The sequence below is a fragment of the Stegodyphus dumicola genome, chromosome 4 (assembly GCF_044657685.1).
Source record: "Stegodyphus dumicola isolate Sdum_Otavi_A_Nest chromosome 4, ASM4465768v1".
In the NCBI taxonomy this organism is placed as follows: Eukaryota; Metazoa; Arthropoda; class Arachnida; order Araneae; family Eresidae; genus Stegodyphus; species Stegodyphus dumicola.
In genome coordinates, this window is record NC_140771.1 from 141346822 (window position 1) to 141371782 (window position 24961).

A 24961-nucleotide genomic window follows, 5' to 3' on the forward strand; every position below is an offset into this window, starting at 1 on the left:
TGCAAAAGTGTAGCAGCCAGTTCTGTGAACAATGTGAATCACTGTGGCCTGGCTCGCAGCCATTATTGCAGTTCATTCTGTAGTGATCTGTAATCAGGAGTCTGGGTAGACCAGTATAATTTTTTTATGTCAGCAAACTACCTCCATATAGGTGCGCCTGATTGCTAAACGTTAAAAACCTAATTGTGCTGAAATAATGTGCCAACTCTTCCCGCAATGCTGGCAGCACTAAATTATGGAAAATACTAAGGTAGGTTTCTCCGTTCTTAGTTTTCTTCACAAGAACTTGGGAACTGAATCTAAATCTATAAAATTAAGCTTTTTCCAGATTATTTTTAAACTTCACATTAAATGATTTTATTCACTTTTTTAGGTTTTTATATTAATATAAGTACATAACATTTTCTCTGTTTGATTGCATGTTAAATGTCTATTTTAATGTCTCTTGTGTTCAATGAATTTTATTATTGATCTTGAATGATTTGTTCATTCAGATTCAAGTATGTACGTGAACATACTTATATCCATATGTAATAAAGAATTTTTGAAGTAAAAATGAACAAAGCTAAATTTAAATTCCCTTTTCTGGAAAGCAAGAAAAGAAAAAAAACATTTTTTTTTCCATCTTTCGATCAAAAGCAAAAAAAAAAAAAAAAGAAAAGAAAAGAAAAAGAAAAAAAAGAAAATTGATTTTTTTAGTATGTTAGAGATGAAAAATGTAGAGAAATACCTTTGTAGTATAAATATATGACTAGCTAGGAATATCAGTTGTGATTATAGTAGATGTTGGAGCACATATAGAGGATTTGTAATGAAGAATATAATCGGAAGTCATATAGATGTAAGAAGACACAGTCAAAACAGATTTAAATTATATTCCTTTTATTGTATCTAAATATTTTTGGCCACAAATATTTTAGCAAACTAATCTTGCCTGTGTACGAAAAGAAGAAAGCAGCACATCATCAGGCTAGCTAGGATGAGGTGCAGAAGCAGATTATGATGTGTTCTGGAAGAAATCTTATTTCAGAGGGAATTAGCTTCAGTTTCAATACCATTTGATTGGATAGTTAAAAATCTCTAAAATTATTGCCTAAAGTCTTATGTGAGTTGTTTGTATTAGAGCAAAGTCATATGGATTAATTCAGAAATGACCTAGTACAGAGAAAGTTATATTATAAGATATTGTTTTTAGAATAGAGCAGAGAAATCAAATATTTAAGTTAAATTAGCAGTAGTCCATAATTCTACATTTTAATTTGGGCATTCCCCTTCCCTGTTCTAAAAATAGTAATTGCATATGGTGGACTGTGTGGACAGTGTCATTTCTGGATTAATCCATAGTATATATCTTTTACATAATGCTGTGCTGAAAACAACTTACATAAGCCTTCAACCAAAAAAAAGTTTAGAGCTTTATTAAATGTCCAATAAAATTTTATTGAAGCCAAAACTCGCTCTGAATTAAGATTTCTTCTGAACGCATTGCAGTTCGCTTCTGCAGTCATGAGAGTGGTTTTGTAAGATAAAAAACATGTAAACCAAAATTACACTGCTGGCCACCGTAAATGCAACACCCTGAAGGAAGCATGCAAATAACATGAAATTTACAACATGCATTAGCGGAGGTGAGATATGCAAACGATTAGAATTTCAGTGCAGATGCACATCACGTGCGCCTGTGGCGCCACTTCAAAGTGCTATTTAAGGCGTGGAGTTTTCGACGATTTTCAAGTTCGGCAATTGAGTTTTTCTTGCGGTTTTTTTCAAAAAAAAAAAAAAAAAAAAATCAGTTATTCCTTGTAGTAAACAGTGATCATCGTTTGATCAGGTATGAGTTCAACAGAGGAAGGATAATGGCCTATCGAGAGTGTGGATTATCTTTCAAGGAAATTGGTAGTCGTGTTGGACAAAACCAAATAACTGTAATGCGGATATGTGACCGTTAAATGCAGGAGGGTACGACGGACCGACGTGGTCGATCGCATCCACTTCAGTGCATCACTTCAACACTTGATGACAGGAACATTGTGCACATGGCAGTGACAGATCGCTCAGTCAACACATCATCCAGTGTTTGCACGTACCATTCAATGCCATTTACAGCAGAGGGGTCTGTTCGCAAGACGTCCATTCCTTCGTCTACCCTTGACACAGAACCACAGACGTCTCCGCCACCAATGGTGTGATGAAAAAAGATGTGGACGGCAGAATGGAATGAAAATGTCTTTATTGATGAATCACGCTTCTGTCTGCAACACTTTTGATGGTTGGATTCGAGTCTGGAGACACCGTGGAGAGAGGATGCTGAATAGCTGCATTATGCATCGCCACACTGATCCTGCACCGTGTATTGTGGTATGGGGCGGTATTGGATATTACTCTCGCACTCCACTAGTACGCATTCCCGGTACTTTAAACAGCCAGCGCTACATCTCCGAGGTGTTGGAGCCAGTTGTATTTTCTTACCTTCAGGGCTTGCCCACAGCCATATTTCAACAGGATAATGCACTACCACACGTGGCACGCATTATCCAAGGGTTCTTCGTCAATCGCCAGATTGAATTGCTTGCCTGGCCGGCTCGCTCTCCGGATCTTTTGCCGATAGAAAACATGTGGCCCATGGTTGCTGAACGATTGACCCAGATTACATCCCAAGCGGCCACACCAGATTAACTTTGGCAACGTGTGGAAGCTGCTTGGTCTGCTGTTCCCGAAGAACACATCCAAAGTCTCTTTGAACCGAGGTGTGTGGCAGCGGTGATCTCCAACAATGGGCTCTGACTACTGATTCTGGAATGAACCACACTTCACAGAAGTCTATAAATTTAATCATTTGATACTTGGTCAACATGTTATCTACTAAATAAATTTTGTTGTGGTATCTCTTGTCCTTCTTGGTGTTGCAAATTGGGTGGCCAGCAGTGTATATAATGACTACAACACTGCATCCTTCTAACAACTTTACGATGACTTGTGTCCTTGGTATCAGTTTATGTAACAATTAGAATGAATTCCCTTATAGTTAAGAATTTTTCGGAAAGTAGTTTGTATCCTTAATTATTAGAATAGTACCAAATGTACAGAAAAAGTGAAAGTGCATACAGTATCCACAAAACATTTCTTCCCTATAGGTGATCAGCAATACTGAAATACAATAAGAAATGGAAACTATCAGATTTTCAACAAACTGTTACTATATGAGCATGCAGTTCCTGAAACAAGAATGAATTATTTTCCGTGTATTCTGAGCAACATATGTCAGGAATAGGTTACATTACGTGAACTAGTTAACGGATCAGTTATGGATCAGTTTACGTTGCCTTACTAGGTTTATGAAATATGCATGAAAAGTGATGAAGTATATTTTAATCTTTTTGTCGTTAACATATTTATTTATAGTAAGACCCAAAATCTTCTTCTTCCGATGATTGTATTCGAAACTTAGTCGTTTACTAAATCGTTACTAAATTTTATTGATTTAAAGTTTTACAAATTGTAAAAAACATAAATAAACAAATTTGAATTTAAAATTCGTGCTTCCAGGTGATCATGTTTCGGGTGGAGGATTATGTTATTCAAAACTGAATGGCTCTAGGTACTGTCTTTTTTTTCCCAATGCAAGAAACATACATACATTCGTGAGGATTCTTCCCTATTTAATTTATTTAAATAAAATATAGGGTGATAATGTTTGGTGGCAACAATTTAAAAAGTGATACGCCATTTAAAGTGAACCTACGCAAAATGTCGTCTTTCGAGACTAATACCTAAGGAGGAGCTAAGACTCCTTTGGGCTAAAAAACGGAATATACCGTAGAAAGCAAAAAAAATAAATAAATAAATAAATAAATAAATAAATTCCTGTGCCAAGTTGAGGCATCATCATGCAGTGTATGCGCGTACCCTTCGACGCCGTTTACAGCAGAGTGGTCTGTCCGTAAGATGTGCATTGCTTCGTCTACCCTTGATGCAGAACCAATGACTTCTCCTCCGCCAATGGTGCGATGAAAGAAGGATTTGGACGGCAGAATGGAATGAAATTGTCTTTACTGACGAGTCACGCTTCTGTCTGCAACACCACGATGGTCGGATTCGAGTCTGGAGACACCGTGGAGAGAGGATGCTGAAGAGCTGTGTTATGCACCACCACACTGGTCCAGCACCAGGTATTCTGGTATGGGGCGGCATTGGATATCACTCTCGCACTCCTCTAGTTCGCATTGCCGGTACTTTAAACAGCCAGCGCTGCATCTCCGAGGTGTTGGAACCAGTTTTCCTTTCTTACCTTCAGGGCTTGCCCACAGCCATATTTCAACAGGATAATGTGCGACCACATGGGCACGCATTGTCCAAGGGTTCTTCATCAATTGCCAGATTGAATTGCTTCCCTGGCTGGCTCGCTCTCCGGATCTTTTGCCGATAGAAAACATGTGGTCCATGGTTTCTGAATGATTGGCTCAAATTACATCCCAAGCTGCCACACCAGATCAACTTTGGCAACGTGTGGAAGTTGCTTGGTCTGCTGTACCCCAAGAACACTCTTTGAATTAATGCCAAGGCATGTGGCAACGGTGATCTCCAACAATGGGGGCGGCTACTCTGGCTACTGATTCTGGAAGGAACCACACTTCACAGAAGTCTATAAATTTAATCATTTGATACTCAGTCAACATGTTATCTACTAAATAAATTTTGTTGCAATATCTCTTTTCTTTCTCGGTTTTGCAATTTGGGTGGCCAGCAGTGTATAATTTAAAATTAAGAGACCCTAAATTTAATTTGGGTATTTTCCCTATCTCTTCTAAAAATAGTAATTGTGTAAGATAACTTTCTTTGGACTGCATCATTTCTGTATTAATCCATATCATATGACTTTTACATATTACTGTGACAAAAAAAATTTTAATAAGCCTTCAACCAATGATAATGTTAGAGATTTATTAATTACTTAATAGCATTGGAACTGAAACTCAGTCTGAATCAAGATTGTGTCTTGAACACATCACACGTTGCTTCCGTGCCTCGCCCTTACTAGATTGCTCATTTTTCTTTTCACAACAGTCTTGTAAGTGTTATGTTCTGGAATGAGCACGATTAGTGTGCAAAGGCATTTGTGGCTGTGAAATGTTTAACTGCAATAAAAGGAATATAATTTAAATCTGCTGTGACTGTGTCTTCTTCTGTTGACACGACTTTCAGATTTACTCTTTATTACACATCTTCTGTCTGTGCTTAAACATATATTATAATTGCAATCATCACCATTCACAAATCATCACAAAGAATCGCTGCACATTCATGCATACATTTAAAATTGTTCTCTTTGTGTATGTGAAAATGTAAAATTTTTATTGACTAAATTTGTAAGACCTAACTTGAATATGCAAGTTATTAGTCGTAATTTTTTGGGATATTTGAATTTTCATGTTTATATCAAAAGTATGTAATATTGAAGAATAATTGTGGGCCACAATTCATAATTAATAACTTTGATATATTTATTTAATGCTAAAGGTAAATTACCTTATATAAGGAGTGGAGGTTTTTATTTGCTATTGTATTTGTATCCTGCAGTCATCGGCAAGTAATTATGCTGATTTGCTTGTAGAGGACTTGCCCATTTTAGAGCTTATTTAAATAAACTTTAAAAGTTTATTTTGTTCTTTACTGTATTTTATTACTTTTTTATATGTATTAATTTCTAAAATCCATTGCTTTACAATAAGAAAATGTGGATTGTTTTATAATGAGTAAATAACTATTTTTAATGTAATTTCGTGGATATGTATAAGACATTTTTTGGTCTTATATTGAATACAATACTTTTACTCACGATTTTCAAGAATTGTGAACTTTTACAATTAATCCTTGAAATATTTAGAACCCAAATTTAGAACAGTCCTTTATGATATTTGGAGAGAAAATGAACTCACAAACTTCTAAATTCAAAATATATGTTTAATTTCAATATTATGTAATGTTATGTTTTTTTATCACTTCTAAATTACATTTTTATGTATCATTTAGTATGTGTAATATATGAGAGAGTTGAACAAAATGGCAGGACATAGTGAAGCCTAAAGGAACCTTGAGGAAAAAAATTTTCTCATTTTTGTCATTATATTATATAGAATCTTTATGTTCATTTGCTTTAATGCTCATATGCTTTAATGCCTTTTCGTAAAAGTTTTTTTTTTTTTTTATTGAGTCCTTTTTCTCTTTGGAGGTTGAGGGGGGGTGTAAATAAGGTATAAAATAATATGAAAGCAAACTACTGGCTTTAATTTTGCAGTATCCCATCTAGTCTTCATTTTAATTTGGGTACTTCCAGTCTGTCCTAAAAATAGTAGCTATTTATAGCATATCAACCTAAAATTTTGAAATTAATCTATGTAATAAGACCTTACATAACACTACAAAGTAGATGCCTTTTCTCCAATCTCTAAATAAGAATTCAATTGAGAATCAAAACATTTTGACTTTCCCGTGCTTCTACTGGAGGCTTAGCCACTGTTATGCTTCTCTTGCTTTGTGCTAAGATAGCACTGCTTACTTCTTTCTCTCTGTCCTCCACTTTATGTCTTAAGATGTAATTTTCATTCAAAGAACGTTATGAAGATTGGCTGCAGATTGCACTCATGTTAATATGTGAATCAGAACATGCATCCCAAGAGCTACACCCAGTAATAAAATTATGTGAATCTACGGTTGCATCTGTCTACAAGTTTCATCACTCTATTTATGCAATAAACCTTTCTAATTCATTACAGCTACAGTACAAAGTCTTTAATCCGGACTCGTCGGGACTTCGGATTAGGGGTTTGCCCAGATTATAGATCAATTTAAATCTAGTAAGATGGCATGCAGAAATTATAAAATTAAAAATATGAAACCGTAATTTATGAAATACAGAGCAGTTATGATATAAAGGGAATCAAAATTTACAAAAAAAAAAAAAAAAAAAAAAAAGCTTAATATTTATTTGTTTACTTTATTAAGCATTTCTTTCAATGTAAGTTGTTTAAGTTGCTTCGTTTTTTATGCCAATACTTTCCCTTTATGAAACATTTCCACTCTTCAAGTCCTGTAATTGCTGTGTCGGGAATACTGACTAACTTGTCAATTGAAATGTTTTCGTTTTCGATAACCTCTCTGTCACTTTCTTCACTATTGGAAGCGGTACATCAAAACATGCTTTTGCTTTGTAGATCCTTTAGCAGCTCCAGAATTGGAAACTCTTTTTGACATAATCAAGAGTTCAAGCTTACTTTTTATAAAATTGCTCTAACAATCTGCAAAAAATAATAAGCCGGATCCAATTAGAAGATTAAGGAACAACGCAATCTGTAACATTAACTGAAATAGATAATTAGGTAATTTTAGCCTAGCTTATACCGTCCGTTATACATTAAATGCGCATGCGTAAATGCATTTAATAGTGTGCAGAAAGTTTATAGCTTTGCGGTCCGGATTATAGATCATTCCGGATTAAAGACTTTGTATTGTATATCTAAAAACTCTATTATTTATATAGAATTTTTATATAAATTGTATCATATATATATTTCTAGATTAAAAACTTATAATATGTTTTACATTTTATCATCATTTTTAATCAGCATTTGGTATGAGGGAGTTTTTAGATTATCTCTGTTTACTCATTATCTGTACATTAGTTAACACAGATTGGTGGTCTTCAAACTGTGTTCCGTAGAATCCTGGGTTTCGTGAATCAAAATAAAAATTCAAAAAGGAAATTATATAGCACTCACACTAGTTTAAAAGCAGTTATTAACTAAAAAATATAAAGATACATTTAGTTACAGATTAGTTTTAAAACTTAACATGTGGTTGTCACATGTCACACCTTTTTCAATTGAAGAAAACTATAAACAAATATTTTTCCAAATAAAAAATTAAATATTACAGGATAAAAAAAATCCATTCAAGCTACCATAAATAAGAAAGCTTGCCAATGAAAGAAATGGAACAAACTATTGATATATCAACAGATTTGACGTTAAAATCTAAATTTTGACAAAAGCAGCTTTAAAATTTTCGGTTGTAGATTCATGCAGAATACCCAGAAATTTCTTGCACAGCTAATCGTATTTTAGTGCCATTCATAACAAAATATTTATTGAAACATTTTTCTCAATGTATGTGGTAACAAAAACGAAATATAGAAAATTAAATGCAGGATATGAATTGCAACTGCAAATAACACAGTAGAGCTGGATTTGGACAGTTTGTGTGAAAAAATGCAAACACACCTCTGTCACTAAATATAATGAAATAGTAGGTGATACATGGAACACAAGTTAATGCTAAACTACATTAATTTTAATTTAATAAAAAATACAATGCTTTTCTTTTAATTTTCTTTTCATAAAGTATGTATAACATATTGATCTGCTTTAAATATTATTTTTCTAAGATGGGGTTGTGTGAGTCGGCAAAGTTTGAAGACTACTGGCATAGATAATTGGGAAAATATATTAAAAATTTATGTTAAGCATAAAACTTTATTGTTTGTTTATTTATCTATTCCTCCCCCCTCCCCAGGATGAAGAAGAAACTGAAACCATCCTAGCGATGCCAGCTGTGCCTGGATCTCAGCCCCTTGTGGTGATGGAAGATGGTACTTTACTTAGTAACCTTCCCAATCACAATGGAGCTTTAGCGGAAACAACATAACATCTGTGACTTTCTGTGTTTCATGAATGTCCTAAGCACAATCTGCTGTCTGTAGTTGCAGGCATCATTATGCTGTGAGCTACATCTGTCACTTTGCTGGCCTATTAAATTCACAGGTGGGAGATTTCCAGGCATTAATTGCTTGTCTTCTCTTTTATGAATTGTTCTTTGTAAGCATTTTGCCTGCAAATTGGCAGAGAACTTGTGTAAATGTATTTGTGAGAAGCAGCATTCTCTACAGTTCATGTTGTTGAAATGCTGCACTTACAAGGATGCAATTTGTGTGTCTACTTTTATATTTAGAAACTCTTATAATTATTTTGATAATTAGGACCTATCTGAAGATGAATATTGATTCCTGATCACAAAGTTTTTTTTAACTTAAAAATTTTTAATCTTTTGACTGAGATTATTTTAATTAGAAGCACATATTTTCATTTGAGCACTCTAAAAGAATTTAAATTATTTATATGCACTAAAGGTAAGAAAATTAGTGGTGTATATAGCTCAATTACAGCAGAAATCAACTTCTTGGAAACATATTTTCATTACTATATACCTTTCACGAATACCTGTATTTATAAACAACATATAAATTGTGGTTGGAATGACTATGAAGTTAACATAAAATGTTAAAACACATTACATTCAATAATTTAAATATGTGACTATTGATGACAATTAGTGGAGAGTAAATTTATCAGAAAGTGAAAGACAAGCTAAACTAGAAAATCTTTGTTTTACATTTTCAGTTTTTTTTTTTTTTTTTTTTATGAGAGGTATTTCTCTCAAGAAAAATATGTCAGGGTATTTCTTGATATCTTCTTGAATGCTAGCAATAAGTCTAATTTGCAAATTGTATATATGATTGTTAACATTGCAGTCATATTCACAGTCCATGTATTATTAATATTAAATTGCATATAATAATTTATAGTTGTAATATTGAAGGATCATTATATAAAGCCATCTGTGAGAAACACCATAAATAAGACTTTGTAGTTGAAGAAATCAGAATGGTAATTTACATTTTTTAATCAGTAATTTATAATCAAATAGAATAGAGAATAACTGGTAATCTGTGCAACAGTTTTCATATAAAAATAAAATTATAAATGAAGCAGGTAATGCAAATATGTATTACGTGCAAAAGTAATATTTATGTAATTATAATCATATTTGTCTAATATTATAAGAAAATATATATTTCACTATTTTTATGTAGTACAAAATGAAAACCATCATCTCATAAATTGTACTTTTGCCAAAACAATAATACACCTTTTAGCAGTATTGACATTAGCAGGTATATAATAAAACAACAGAACTATATCAAAAATGAAAAAAAAATAAGAAATAATGCTAAAATATGGAGTATATTATTTTGGGGATGGTATGTTTACAAACATATCTGATTATTTATCTTTATTGTTTGTTTTTTACCTGTGTTAAAGTTACCTTTTTAATTGATGACTGTTTGCTTTTGGAATAACATTGAAGAGGAGATGTTATGTTGTGTTCATTCTTCCAAATTAAATGATATTTAAGGATTATAAAATTAGATTAAGGAAACAATTTCCTTATATGTATATACAAAATTCTTGCGACTACTGTTTTATTTAATTTTGCATGTGTAACAAATTACACGTTTTTAACGTTTTCAAATTGCTTATCAGGTTAAGCCTACACAATATTAATGTATTATTCTGTATATAGTACTGTAAACTTCTAAAAAAAAAAGAAAGAAAGAAAGAAAGAAATTGTATGCTTAAAATAGCAGTAGTCTTATTTAATATTTTTATTTCTTAATGGAATGAGGAATTTTCGTATGTAAATAAGAAATTGCATTATTCAGATATAAATAGTTATTTCATGCTTTTTGATAATTATAAACATATAAATTTTGTGATAAACTGCATGATATTCAAGTGTGCATAACCTTTTCAAAATAAAGTGTTGCATACAATTGGAAAACTGTATTTATTTCATATAATGGTTATATTTCTGACAATTTATGTGAACTTAGTGACTATAAATTGCTCTTTATCTCTTATTTGGTATTGCCAATAGAATACATTCAAATGTTTGCATTAGATAAAATGTATAATTTATTTCTTATAAATACCACTGTTTCATTAAATACAAATATTTAATTTAAACTTTTGAATAAGTTTTAAGTTACTGTTTTAAGTAACTGTTGTTTTATTATTATATAAATATTGAATTAAAGTGAAAACATGTACTAATGCGAGTTTTACAATTTTACTACTTTTTCTATTAAAAAAGCAGTAGTTTAAGCTTACTATGTAATAATCTAATTATCAGTGATATAAGCAATATAAATTGAAAAACTGGTTTATTTTTATAAATTTTTTTTTTAAAAAAAAGGATTATTTTTTTTAATTTTCATAATTGAAATCTAACTGTATTGTAACATTCCACCCATTAGGACCTAGGCACTATAATTTTTAACACTATTTTAGATTTGTACTTGTGTTTATACTTAAAAATAATAGATGAAAACTATTTATTTATTGATCTCCCCTCAAAGTGATGTGATTGCAGCAGATGATGTCTTTTTCTAATATATGGGGTATCCTGTGGTATATTTAATTTATGTAGTTCATCATCTATTGATGTTCCCACAGACTATCCAGACGCAAATGTGTCTTCCCTTCTGTTTTCTGAAGGGCCACATTTCAATTTGATGTAGCCAGTGATTTGTGCATGTAAATTGAATAATAAAATATCTTTTCACATTATGAATTTATACACTTGAGTGTTTTTTAATTCAATTATCAAAAAATTGTGATCAAATTTATTTAAACACTTTTAATTAACAAGAGTTCTTGTTAATTAAAAGAACTTCTGGTATCTGTTAATTGGGATGTTAACAGTCTTGTGGTATCTGTTAACTGGGATGCCACTGCAAGGACAAATGCTTGGATATCAGTCTTGTGACAAATGTTTAGTCTTTATATTATATGTCTTAAAATACTTACACTGCCCCCCCCCAAAAAAAAGAGAATTCAGCCAAGAACAGACGTCTGGAGATAGGCAGATACACAGTTATTCCCGAGGAAATTGGATCTGTACATTTTCCTGCAAAGAAGTTCTTTATATCTTTAATCTGATGAGTGCTGGCTAGATCCCAGCCTAGGAAACATCCATCACAAAATAAATCATTGCATTAAATGAGCCTGTTTCATTATAGTTGCTTTGCTTCTGTGTACTAGGCCTTTTTCGGTTTCAGGAAAATAAATGCCTGTAAATGTTCAATCTTACCTTTTTTACCCTTGTGGTACTTATAGGATAAGCTCTCTTTTCATTTAAACAAATTGTCGAAACGCAAGTAACATGTGCATTCTCATAGCCAGTGGATGAAATAGATTGATAAGGCACCCCTCTGATAATTTTCATTCGAGATCTCTGCAGTGATCATTCACTGGAGAGTTAATTTAAAAAAAGATGATGCCGTCAATGAAAGACTTGAATGCATGTGCATGGTTAAAAACTTATTATCCTCCAAGTTGAATATAATCTTAGAGAATTAATATTGCTCGATGATGCAGTCTTCTGCTTAACTGGGATGCCATGCAAGGACAAATGCTTGGATATCAGTCTTGTGACAATCGGAACCTTCACAAGTAATGTCTTCCATTTCAGGAAATAATAGTTGGCAACTCAATCCAAACTTGCACTTCCTAGTATTTCGCTCTCCATCTAGTGATTGTCATATTATCCTATTCTACTATTTTTAGACAATTTTTAGTTCAAAGATCCAGTTTATGCTTTTTGCAGAAACCAAGATTCTTGCCTCAGTGTCTTCCATGGTTTCTTTCTGGTACTCAATGAAATTCTTTCCCCTGCCCCCCATCTATCAACTTTGCAAACAAAATGTTATTTCCTTTAATTTATAATTAAGTGTTAACTGATAATTTATGAAATTTGTCTTGTGGCAATAAAAATTATGAAGAATAATGAACCACATAAAAGTAATAGAAAGTTGCAGGTATAAAAATGTCTTGGATAATGATATTCATGAATAAAACTTTGCTGGAATAAGTTTTTGGACTGTATGCCTATTTGCTGTCTACGTTCATTCATTTATAAATGCATTTCCACCAATAATTATTAACACTTCAGAGGGCTATTATTTTCATTTTGCAAATAGATCTTGTTCTTTGCAAGATCAAAAACATAAAACTAAATTGTTGTATTGACAAAGCGTAAAATCTAAAACATAGACTTCAATGTCAGCAAATGTAATACTTACATAGACATTTCCAGAATTTGGCCATGTTTTTGTTCCTGTTCACTGCAATCCAATATCAGAGATTCCATAAGCTTCCAAGTTATCAATTTTTTCATGAACCTCAATAAATTTTGAAATCCAGTATATTCCATCACAGTTAGAATATTTTCCCTATGAGTACTGCTGTAATGATTGCAGTGGCAGTAGCAAGAACCCAGTATTAACAAGAAAGCGAAAATAAATTTTAAGTTTCTCAGTTTGACTTTATGAATTCATATACAGTTCATTACCATCAGTTATTAACACGATATATTCAATTCTTCCAAAGCTAGTTTAAGTATTGCATAGTCATTTACATAGCATTTCTTAGAACATAATACTGCAACTGTAGAAAGATGCTGTACATTATAAAATGAAATTTGTATAACAGTAAATATATATAAATTTATTGTTATATAAATTTGCCATATAACAATATGCATCAAGACAATTATTTTAAGACTGTATCACAATAAATCTGATTTAAAAGTGTAATAAGTACTGTGGTATTACAAAGATGGGAAATCTTAGGAACTAAATGCCAATCTTGGAATAGAAAGGTATGATATTTCATTTCAAAGGAGATGTATTTTTCCCCATCTGTGGGAAGACAAAAGTCAACATCAAAATTTGAAGCATACATTCATATTATAGGACACACATGCTTGAAATGACATGGGGTTTTGTTGAGCGAAAAAAGTCAACATATGGTACTGGGCAGCAAAATGTCAGTGATGTCGCACGAGAATCGTGTATGAGAAATGACTGTCAATTTTCTATCCTCGCCTTTGGGTGTTGGTCATGGTGTGATGTGGATTTATCACATCAATCCTGATCAGATTCTTTTTGTTCGACGAAACGCATGTTCTGCTGTACAAACTGTCACTGTGATGGGTGTGAGTTACGCTGATATGATACAGAATCCCATCATCCATAGTCTAGCTAAGAAAGATCTGTTGAAAGGTATGATTTTTACTAGGCAATGGTTGAAAGGTATGATTTTTACATGTAGCAATATGGGGTAGGATGGCACTCTACCCTATATTGCTACATGTATGAAAGATCTCTTGCACACATCGTTTGGTGAGGATCGAATGCTGAGCCGCCACTTCCGTCATGCTTGATTTCTCAGGTCCCCAGATTTCAATCCATGTGATTATTGGTTGTGAGGTTACCTGAATTCCAAGTCTACCATGATTGTCCAACCTCACATGGGATACTAAAAGAAAACATCATACGAAATTTCTCACCATACCTACAGATATTTTATACAGTGCTGTTCACAACATTGTCCTTTGACTAAAAGTATTGTTGATAAATGATAGCCGACATGTTGAACATTTGTTATAAAGAACATAGCCTTGGCTAAAAATAAATTATTATGCTAATTATTGCTTTTGTTATCATATGAAGTGCCATCTGATGGCCGTTTTAAGCACTTTTACTTTCAGTCAAACCCAACACCTTTCAAGCATGCATGTCAGTTATTACCACTCTAACTACATTATTCAGTGAATTATTAATTTTCAAATGTTAACAGACTTTTGGGTCACCCCATATATGTATACATACTTCAAATAATAAATTATTCAGTCTACATTTAATCATTCTTATTTTTGAAAAAACATGAAATAAAAATGTAGGCCTTTTTAATATCTAACAATAAAGATCTGAAGCATGAGATTTTATTTAAATATAGCATGCATAAGTGATTAACTGTTTCCAAATAAAGCCATAACAAGAATCTTCTTGAAAGTAAGCTGGGTAAATAAAGAAGCATACAATGGAGACAATAGCATCACAAAAACAACTCATTATTGGATATTCAAGTTTTCACTATTAAAAAGAAAACTAAATATATTTGTAAAATATCAGAAAAAAATACCATTGTATAGGGATAGTTATAGGATGCACTTTAAACAATGTATGAACATTTTATATAGATTATATTCAATATGGCCACTGTTTTATGAGGGATGCCTTAATAGAGAACTCTTACGACTTACCCGTTTTCATGTTACGCAGGAAAAAAAAACTAAGATTTTAACATGTGTAAGATAAATACGAGTCATTTTTGTTAAAAAGCATTCCATGAAAGGAACAGACAAATCCTTTTAGGCTTTGTTGTGTTTATATAAACAAATAAACCAAAATTTAGAACAACTTTATTATGCTTCATTTTAAATATCAGTTAAATTATGTCAAATTTGATGTCATGATTTAAGATCAAATTTGATGACAAAATTAGTCACGAAAACCGTTGTCAGCTTGGCGATATCTTGCAAAATTACCGAGATACACATTTACTCAATGTTAAATAGAACTGCCGTTGTATTCTTATTTTTCCGGCAAGCTTTCCTCCTTTAGATTTTCATGTTATATTATACAAAAGAAAAATACAACAATTTCGCATATAATTTTACTAAAATCATCTATCCATGTACAAAATTCGCAACAATATTAACCCATCTTGAAATCTTAAATGTTGTAATAATTAAAGCATTGCATTTTCAGAAATGACAACTAATTCATGAAATTTTACTGAGCGCCTCACCATTTATATATATATATATATATACACTGACTACCAATAAGTATTTGGACACCTATGCAAATGACGATATCTGCAGTCCTAAGGTACGTCACGGACTCCGCCGGTATATATCGTGTATTAAACAGCATCGGCTTTAGTCACATGCAAGATGCCTCGCAGTTCGGAGCTCTCTGATTTCGAGAAAGGTATAATTATCGGGTATCACAAATGTGGCCAATCCTTAAGGGACATATCTAGCAATCTGAAGTACCCAAAATCGACAGTGGCCTATGTGATTGAGAAGTGGAAGGTGAGCTGTGATTGTCGGAATGTGCCCCGAGTCAGCAGACCAACGAAACTGGGTGATAGAGACCGATGAGTGCTGTCCAGAGAAATTCGGAAGAACCACACCCAACCGATGGCCCTCATCCGCGAGGAGTTTCAACAGGCATCCGGGAGTATTGTTTCAATGAATACCATCCGTAAGGAAACATATCTGCTTGGTTTTCATGGTCGTACTGCTGCCCATAAGCCTTTGATCACAAAGTCCAACCACGCTGCTCGGTTAATGTGGTGCAAAGCACATCGAAATTGGACCGTAGATCAGTGGAAACGGGTTCTTTGGAGTGACGAATCAAGGTTCACCCTTTACCGTTCGGATGGCAGGGTCTGGGTCTGCCGTGTACCTGGATAACGTCTCCTGCCAGAATGCATTGTTCCAACAGTCAAGTTTGGCGGAGGTGGAATTATGGTCTGAAGGTGTTTCTTCTGGTATGGGCTGGGACCCTTGGTCCCCATTCATGGTAAGCTCAACTCCGATGCCTACTGCACTATTTTGGATTACAATGTGCTTCCTACGTCGTGGCAGTTTTACGGGTTGGACCCATTACTTTCAGGACGACAATGCCAGTTGTCATGTTTCGACGTTAACCAAGGCTTGGTATGGTGCCAATGGAGTTCATCGAATGGACTGGCCTGCCTAGAGTCCAGACCTGAACCCTATCGAGAACCTCTGGGACGAGTTGCATCGCCGAATTCAGGGGTGCACTATCCGTGATCGGTGAAGGAATCCGTGATCCGTGATCCGTGATCGGTGAAAATTGGTGAAGGAACTTTTATGTCTTCTCCAAGCTGAGTGGAAGAAAATACCACTAGCTGTCATACAAAGACTTGTGGAAAGTATGCCCTGGAGGGTCCATGCTGTAATTACCTCTCCTGGAGGCTCTACCAACTATTGATTTTGAATATAGTTTTTCTTTTCTATGACAGGTGTCCAAATACTTATTGGTAGTCAGTGTATAATATTTTTCATCTCATGTTGACTTCCACAGCATTATAGTTTAATATGCTGAAAAAATATTTTTGTGAAAAAATTATACATTTATTTCTGAAAGAACAGGGTTACTACATATTGAGGCTTCCTCTTTGTTTCAATTTATAAGGATGGCAAAATTTATTTAATTTAGGAAATGCTTCAGACTAACTTGTTGATATAAAATGCTTTATTTATAAAAGTACATTTTAATCACTACAGGATACTAAAACAAGCCTGTTCCATACAAAATGACATATTCACAAAGATTTGGGAAAATAAATATAAATATGATAATGAAAATTTTCATCTTCTTTGAGACAATGAAAAATACTCATGATCCAGTGGGAGAATCACAAACTCGCAGGACTGGACCTGTTTCAAGAAATTCTCGTAGTTCTGTATCTAAGTCCTGATTCCGAAGCCTGTCATCTGCAGAGACATCTGGAGGAGAACTATGATCAAGCACTGTTTCATCACGCAATGAGCTATCATTAACTGTCCTATCATTCTCTATATTTCGTCCAGTCAAATCACTTTTCTTCGAGCCTTTTGTATTACCTGCAGTGTTGTGTCCAGATGTAGGGCAATAGGTTATTCCCATGGCTTTTCTAAGTCCTTCAACACTAACTATATTTTCTGGTGGAAGCTAAAAAAATAGCATGTAAGTTAATGCACATCAACCAATAAATAGTTCAAAAAGTAAAATTATTAAGATTTAGAATGAAAACTATAAACAGAGTGTTTTCCAAAGATGGTTTCTTGGAAGTGAGGAAGAGTGGCTCATGGAGCCATTCTATATTTAACTCATTATAATGAATATTCCACTACATACAAATTTTTATCTACAAGGAGCATACAAAAATTTAGCAATATTTACACAACCTTTTCCGTACATAACAGTAGAACTATTTTCATGAATTTCATGCCATTAGATTCTTTCGAATCTAAATGGCAGCATCACCCTATGAATGCTCAATATTTTTCAGTTATGAAATTAATATACCTCGTTCCAAGGTCTCATGTTGGAAGATTGATAAATTCTATTGGAGGGGAAAGAAAAAATTCAAAATCTGCGAATATATGACGTACACATGCTGAATCTTATATATTTACTTCATTTCAGTCAAAAGTGATAATTAACAGAAGATTATTTATACGATTTTAAAACCGGTATATAGCGCCCACACTGAGGGTATCACGCCAATAAATGGCAGCACCACTCTTCTCCTTTTCTACTCTGTGACATGACAGAATTTCTGTATTATAACAGTTTATGATGTAATAATTTTTCATGATTAATTTATAAGTCATTTAGGATTAAATATTTTTTCATGGGGAGTTTACTGACCCTGCGCCAGACTAAATACAAGTATATTAGTTTCATTTATTCTTTGTGTACTCAGCTCAAGTTTCATTCATCTGTGTTTAGCTAAAATTTTTATTTCAGCACTTATCCCTTTCCCAAGAGAAAGACTCATTGATTTCAAAATTGCCGTCTGTGGTCAAAACTTTACAGAGTTGTAGGGGTTAAATGTGGCATGCTAGCCCCCAAAAGACACCCGTTGCTTCGTGTTTTTCAAAATCCTAGAATGCAAGGAAAATGAAAAGAGGTGATTGACAACCAATTTGTCATTCGGGAGTCACGCCTTTTTCCCTTTGTGAGGTGTGATAAGATCACAAAAAGGGAGAGCATGCATAAAATGGAAATGTACTTAAGTTCCATCTCATAGTGTAATCACAAAAACTGCTGATTTGAAGGAATGCTTTTATTCTTTAGGGAAATTCTTTTTTAATTCTTTGTTAATTTCAGATGAAAGACTAGAGAAATTTGCCCTCTGGTTGATACAGATAGGTTGTTTCCAAAATAAATTTTCACAGTTGTTGAAAGGAGGGAAAATATTTCTAAGGCCCGTTTTAGTTGCCATGTTTATCCAAAAGTTGAAAAGGAGCCCCTAGGAAGCCAAAGGAGTTGAAAATCGGAATAAGAGCTTTGAGGTGTATCAAATAATACAATTGTTTAACGGTGTTTCTTCCTGAAAAAAAGATATATTACTACCTATATTTACAAAAAAAAGGGGGGGTCACTTACGGTCCTCAATCATCTAAAGTGTGTACGCGTCGAGGGGGGGGATTCTTCGTATCATAATATGAAACATGGTTTTTTTCCACATATTATCTAAAGCATAAAATACAACTTCAAAAATGCGGCATACTTTCTCAGCTGAGTCATAGCGTTTCATTTTAAAATTTTTTAAATTTTCGGCTGAGTTACATCTGCTTGTAATATTATACTAGTTCAGTTACAGCATGATACGATTTACGCATGCAGTGTTATATTTGTTTTTTTTTTATAAAATAATAATATTGAATTTAAATCATTTTGAAAAGCTTTTTACCCATATTTTACGTAAGTATGTTCAACTGGGTTGCATCCTCAAAGTGCATAAAAACATAATTTTTTTTTTAAATTTAGACTTACATAACTATATTCAAGCACTCATCACTACAGAAGCACATCAAAAGTGCGCAAAATTAATTTAAAAAACAGAAATTAGCAGTTGGCAGCTACCTGGAAAAAAATGTCTTAGAGGGGCGCCGGTATAAAATATATTCCGGCTCTCAAAATTCAGGATTCCGCTGTAGATTTTTTTTAAGTCTCAATTTTGTGTCCTTAGGGTCCATAAGTTGTAGTTCATGCAAAATTTTGCTACAATTTAAATTATTTTATATACCACCCCTCAAAGGGTTAAAAAGGCTGCTTCCCCCCATGCTATGCAGGGTATCATTTTACTTATTGTATAATAAAATTCTTATTTCATATTTACTGTTTAATAAATTCATAAATATGTATAAATTCTAATATGCACAATCAGTTTTAAGTTTACATTAGAAACAGAATTCACTGCCATATTTTTGTTTATTTATAAGTTTTAAAAATTATTATACATCATGTTTCCTCAGAAGCTAAATTTATACCTTTTTAAGTATGTATATGAGCAATTAATTAAATAATTTTTTAATTTAAAATGAATAAGAATGTATGTGCGTGATTTATGCAAATATTTATAAAACTTTTAGTGTCTCACTGGTGTGTAATGATTAAATAACATTTATATGTTGTATAGCATGAAATTGCTGCTTTGATGTGAATGATATCTAAAAAATAATTTTTCCTCTTTGTAGATATATTCAGTATTTTCAACTATATTAAAATGCAATCCCTCTTACTAATACATTTACATAAACTACATCATATATAGAATTAAAGATATTATATGTTTAAATTTAAACTTACCTGAGAAGATACATCAATTAATTTTTTCGTTACTTTATCAGCTGCAAAAAAAGATGATTTTGGAATTGTAAAATTAGAGACAAAACATAAACAACACTATTTTATGTTTTACTTACAAATGACTATTGTGTTTTTTTACAATATTTCAATATTGCTTATATCGTACATTTTTTATAACTACTTATTAATGACCAGCAAAGTAGATTTCCAAAAGTGAACATGAACAGAATAAGATTGTGCTGATTGAAACATAATGTGTTTCAAAAATATTGCATGAATAAATATTTCTATCTTATCTAACTGATCGCAGACTCATAGCTATAAATTATTAAATATATTAGATAAAATAGACTTTCAAAACAAATTTGGTCATATAAGGTATTTAAGTTAATATGCATAAAAAAACTACATTTTTATATAGGAGGGGAAAAAAGAGAGAAAAGAAAAAGAAGGTCAGTGAGAAAAATTACTAAAAAAATCTTTTACTTTAGCTATCACTAATTGGATGATGCTGTAATTACAGCGACTTTCTCTGCAAACGAACCAGCGGCAGTGGCGACAGAGACATCGGAAAGTCCAGATTAGTTGTCTGACTATAAAAACGCGAACAAATTCTGTAGTATGTTGTCAATAAGAGTGTAGTTCAGCCCATTCTTGTGGATCCTGTGGAAAGCTTGTGCATGCAATTTGTGGAATAGGTAATGAAGCAGACGAAGGAGGAAAAATTACCTGTAGACTGTGTCATAATAAATAAGAAAATACGAATAAAAGGTCAGCTGCCCATACTAGTTTATAAACTCAAAGTGTCAAGATGCTAAAAAATTCAGATGCAAAATTTCCACCAGCAAAAGTTGGAGATAATATACGCATCCGCATACCAGATGTTGACAGAGGTCACAGTGATCCACGAAGCACCCTTGAAGTTGGCATAAACATCAAGGGTGCTTTCTACAAGCTAGGAACAGAACATGGTGTTCTCAAACAACTGTACTCCAGAAGTGAGTTTTCCATTTTGCAAGAGAAACTACTTACATTAGCATCTGCGGGCACAGAGGAAAAATCATTACAAACCGTTGCCTCTTCACAATCGGTGGCCAAGGCTACACTTGATGCAAGTGCTCAACAAATCGCTGCAGATGTAAAAATAACAAACTGCTGTACAATTCGAAATGTCATAAAAGTTCACCTTGTTGTAACAAGTGATGATACTGATAATTTTCTGTAATAAACTAATTCAGTAGATAATAGGATTATCTTTTTGTTTGTTTGTTTTCTCCAAGGTGGAGGAAATTTTCATAAGAGACCAGGAGGTTTCTGGTACAGTGAGATCCTTACTCACTAAAACTTCTCCTTTCAGACTACAGCCCACCTAGGGTCACCGTACCTCCTTGGCCTGTGTTCCGAAGGACGATCCTACGCGCCTAAAAGGGGCGGATTCGTCGGAAAATTCCTTTGCGGCAGCTATAATGTCATTAGCATTACGGTATACAAACACCCAAAATTTGCTCATGACCTTTTTCTTCTGACTTTGGTCGATCGTCCCATGCCATTTTCGCGAACTGGCTGGCCAAACACCGAAATCAAGAAAAGGTCGGACATTGGCTGGTCATTGTGAGGCAATATTGGCCGGCCAATTCGGAAACTGGCTGACTTCAGGCTTTGGCTGTAACATATACAAATGCAATAATCGCTGAAGTTTAATATGCATGTGAAGTTTCAAATGCAAATTTTCAAAATATTTTTCATATTAGAAAAACATTACTTCAAAAACCATATTAAATTTAAGAACGTCAATTTGAAATTAGCATTTGTGGAAACACTGAAAACTGAAATTTTGTACTTAATGAAATTAAATTTTATAGTATAATCTTTAAGTGAGCTTTCTTTTCTCTAGGCAAAAGTTATTTAAGTCATATAATTTAACATTTTTTTTTCAGCATTAATTTTATATTACAGGGCAGTTTTACCTTCCTCCTCCAGAGAAAGGTAAGGTAAAAAACAACTTAACTGAAACACCCACTGGAAAAGATCTATTTTCTAGAATAAAAATATTGATTTTTTATAGTTTTATTAGCATGTACCACAAAACCAAAACTGTCACAATTACATTATTTAATTCATTTTTAAAATCACCAAAGATCTATGACCAAGACATATTCAATCATACAAGCTTTTTTAAACACCTTATATTTCTGAATGTTAGAAATTAAAACTTTAAACACTTTTAGAAGATAAACATCACATAACAAAATACGTACCCAGATCATTTTCAAGAGTAGATGGTGGTCGAATGAGAGCCAAGTGGGGTGGAGGATTGGAACTCAGCCTCTCATTTTGAACTTTTCTCAAATCTTGCAACAACTGAGTAGTATTGTCTAGTTTCTGTTGAATAGCCCTTCTCTGACTCAATAACTGCTTATGTTTTAAATGAAGCAGATCACTACGATTCTTTTCACCATTTTCTAACTTCTTATTCTCATTATCTATATATAAAAGATTTGAAACTGCATTAAGATCCACAACAATTTTTTAAGGATGAAAATATAATTAACTTCATCATAAATGCAAAAGCATTTCTAAATTCAAAATTGCATCTGGTTTTACCAATTTTGCTAAAACATAACTGAAAAACATATTATTTAAAAATGTTTAAATGTGAATTTAGAATTGGATGGGTTGGATTACTTAGATTATGGCAAATCTTGCAAGTTTTCTGACTAAAAAGAAAGAGGACTTTTTGAGGGAAATTCACAGTACAAGTATAATTATATAATGTAAGGAATGTTTCACACCCTTATATTGGCATTTGTAGATACTTTAAATTAAATGCTTGTTTTATCCGAATCAATACTGGATCCTTGTTGCACAAACTGCCTTCCTCCAACTAATATTCATTGAATTCATTGTCTTTTCACAGTCACACTGTTACCATTAAAAGTTTTGTTGGAATTCTTTCAAAAGGTTATATATGAAAAATGAAATTACTTCTATTTCATAGATGTTATGACTAAACTTAAAAGTTTTATTTACAAGACTGCATTAAAAACAGCTTAAATCACTAAAACTTGCCATTCTAAAGGTGGAAACAGCTTTAAGAAGTTCCCATAAAATCCATCACTTTGCGTATGCACTGATGGACACAATCAATGATATGCCTAAGTAGCACTACTCTGCAGTTACTCTAGGCTCATCAGTCTTTGTTGCATTTAAGTGTTTATTCCAAATAAATAAAACTTCATGTAGCAAAACTACTCAGTCACTGAAAATAAAACTTGGAAGTGAATTATCAAATATTTATCACTGTTCAACAAATCTAACCAGAGGGAAAACAAAAAATCAAATCTGATTTGTTAAAAAATCTTCCTTTCATAACTAAAAATACCGAACAATAAAAATGCTTAAAATGTAAAAAAACAAATAAATACATTCAGCCCCCTCCCCCAAAACACAGAAAAGAAAACAGAATGACAACTGTTTAATTAACAAAATAATAATGGCTAGTTAATTGCCAACATCAGTTTGAAATGTTAGCTCTCAAAAGACACCATGATCGGTGATTCCAAGCACTCTACAACTGATAGCTCAAATAGCATGAAAAGGCAAAGAATGCAGACATCAGAACCACTAATGCAGTTACTTGAAGCTGTTATGAAAAGTGGCTCACCTTCCAAGCAATTATCTTTCTCATTCTCGATTTTCATGTTCCATCATCAGTCCTTTTAAAATTAAATACAGGTTTTATACTTATAATTTTTTTAATTCACATTTTTGTTCAAATATTATTATCATTTGTTATTATTTTACTTTAAAGCAGTGTATTTACTGTTAAAACCATATGAAAATTCAAGTTCATGGAACACAAGAACAGATTAGTCTAGTTCCTATTATTCTAAAGATGAAAAATTATCTTGGAACTTGAATGGAATGGATTAAGTTTGGATTCCAAGATATAACTATAAATACAGATAAATTCAATTAGTATAAAGTTTGGCTCATTCGGATTAAGGCTCAGAAGATAAAAATTATATAATATAATTAGAAATGAAAGGTGTTTTGAAAAATAGAACTTTGACAATAGAATTTTGTCATTTGAATAGAATTTTGACAAAGGAATGAATATAGGTGTTCACTGCTAGAAATTTGTTAAACACAATAGGCTTTAGGAAAATAAGAATCAATCAATCACAGCAGATGAGATATATTATCACCAGTACAAATGCAATAAATAAAGCATGTACTGATCAGATGAAATACTTCACTTCAAGCATGTATGAATAAAACAAAATTTACTATTTTGTGTTAGAATTTTAATTTATCATGTTTATAACATGCTCAGTATGAATGAGCCTTGACGAATATACAGAAGCTTTGGATAAAGCCAAAATATTATTCACTAACAGCCATCAGGTACTAAAATTTTTAAGAGATAATGGCAAATATATTGTCAACTTACCAACATGCTCAAGGCGAGACAGTTCTAAATCAATATCTTCTAAAGTTTGTAAAGATTCAATATCAGCAGTAACTGGGGCAGATAATGGTGAAGTCTTTGCCATTTCATTTTCATTTAAAGGCTTTAAGACTTTTCTAGCTTGTGCCTCTTCTTCCCTCACTTTCCTTTTCTGAAAAAAAAAAAAAAAAAAAAAGAGAGAGAGAGAGAGAGAGCTGTAACTCAGTACACTATTTTTTTTTAAAACATTTCATGAAGAAATGTTGATAAATGTTGAAAGCTATATTTACGGGGGGGTGGGGGGGTGCTTACATTCTGTAAATTTCAGACTATACAGTGGATTTTACCAGCAAATAAATAAAAATAATAAATGT

At 32.7% G+C, this 24961-nt stretch overlaps 2 protein-coding genes across 3 annotated transcripts in view; one reads left to right on the top strand and one right to left on the bottom strand.

Moving 5' to 3' along the window:
- Positions 1 to 12768, top strand: part of LOC118197673 (uncharacterized) — an 81623-nt gene extending 68855 nt beyond the window's left edge. For both annotated transcript variants that reach the window (XM_085815560.1, XM_085815561.1), the window contains one exon: positions 8569 to 12768. In XM_085815560.1, coding sequence (XP_085671686.1) covers positions 8569 to 8700 — 132 coding nt within the window. In that variant the 3' untranslated portion in view covers positions 8701 to 12768. The remainder of the gene's footprint in view (positions 1 to 8568) is intronic.
- A 4243-nt stretch (positions 12769 to 17011) lies between these two features.
- The window catches only part of Brd7-9 (Bromodomain containing 7/9), a 77979-nt gene continuing 70029 nt past the window's right edge, over positions 17012 to 24961 (bottom strand). The window contains exons 12-15 of the mRNA XM_035369204.2: positions 24591 to 24759; positions 22396 to 22620; positions 20138 to 20178; positions 17012 to 17488 (exon numbers count right to left, since the gene is read on the bottom strand). Of these exons, the coding sequence (XP_035225095.1) occupies positions 17174 to 17488; positions 20138 to 20178; positions 22396 to 22620; positions 24591 to 24759 (750 nt within the window). The 3' untranslated portion in view covers positions 17012 to 17173. The remainder of the gene's footprint in view (positions 17489 to 20137; positions 20179 to 22395; positions 22621 to 24590; positions 24760 to 24961) is intronic.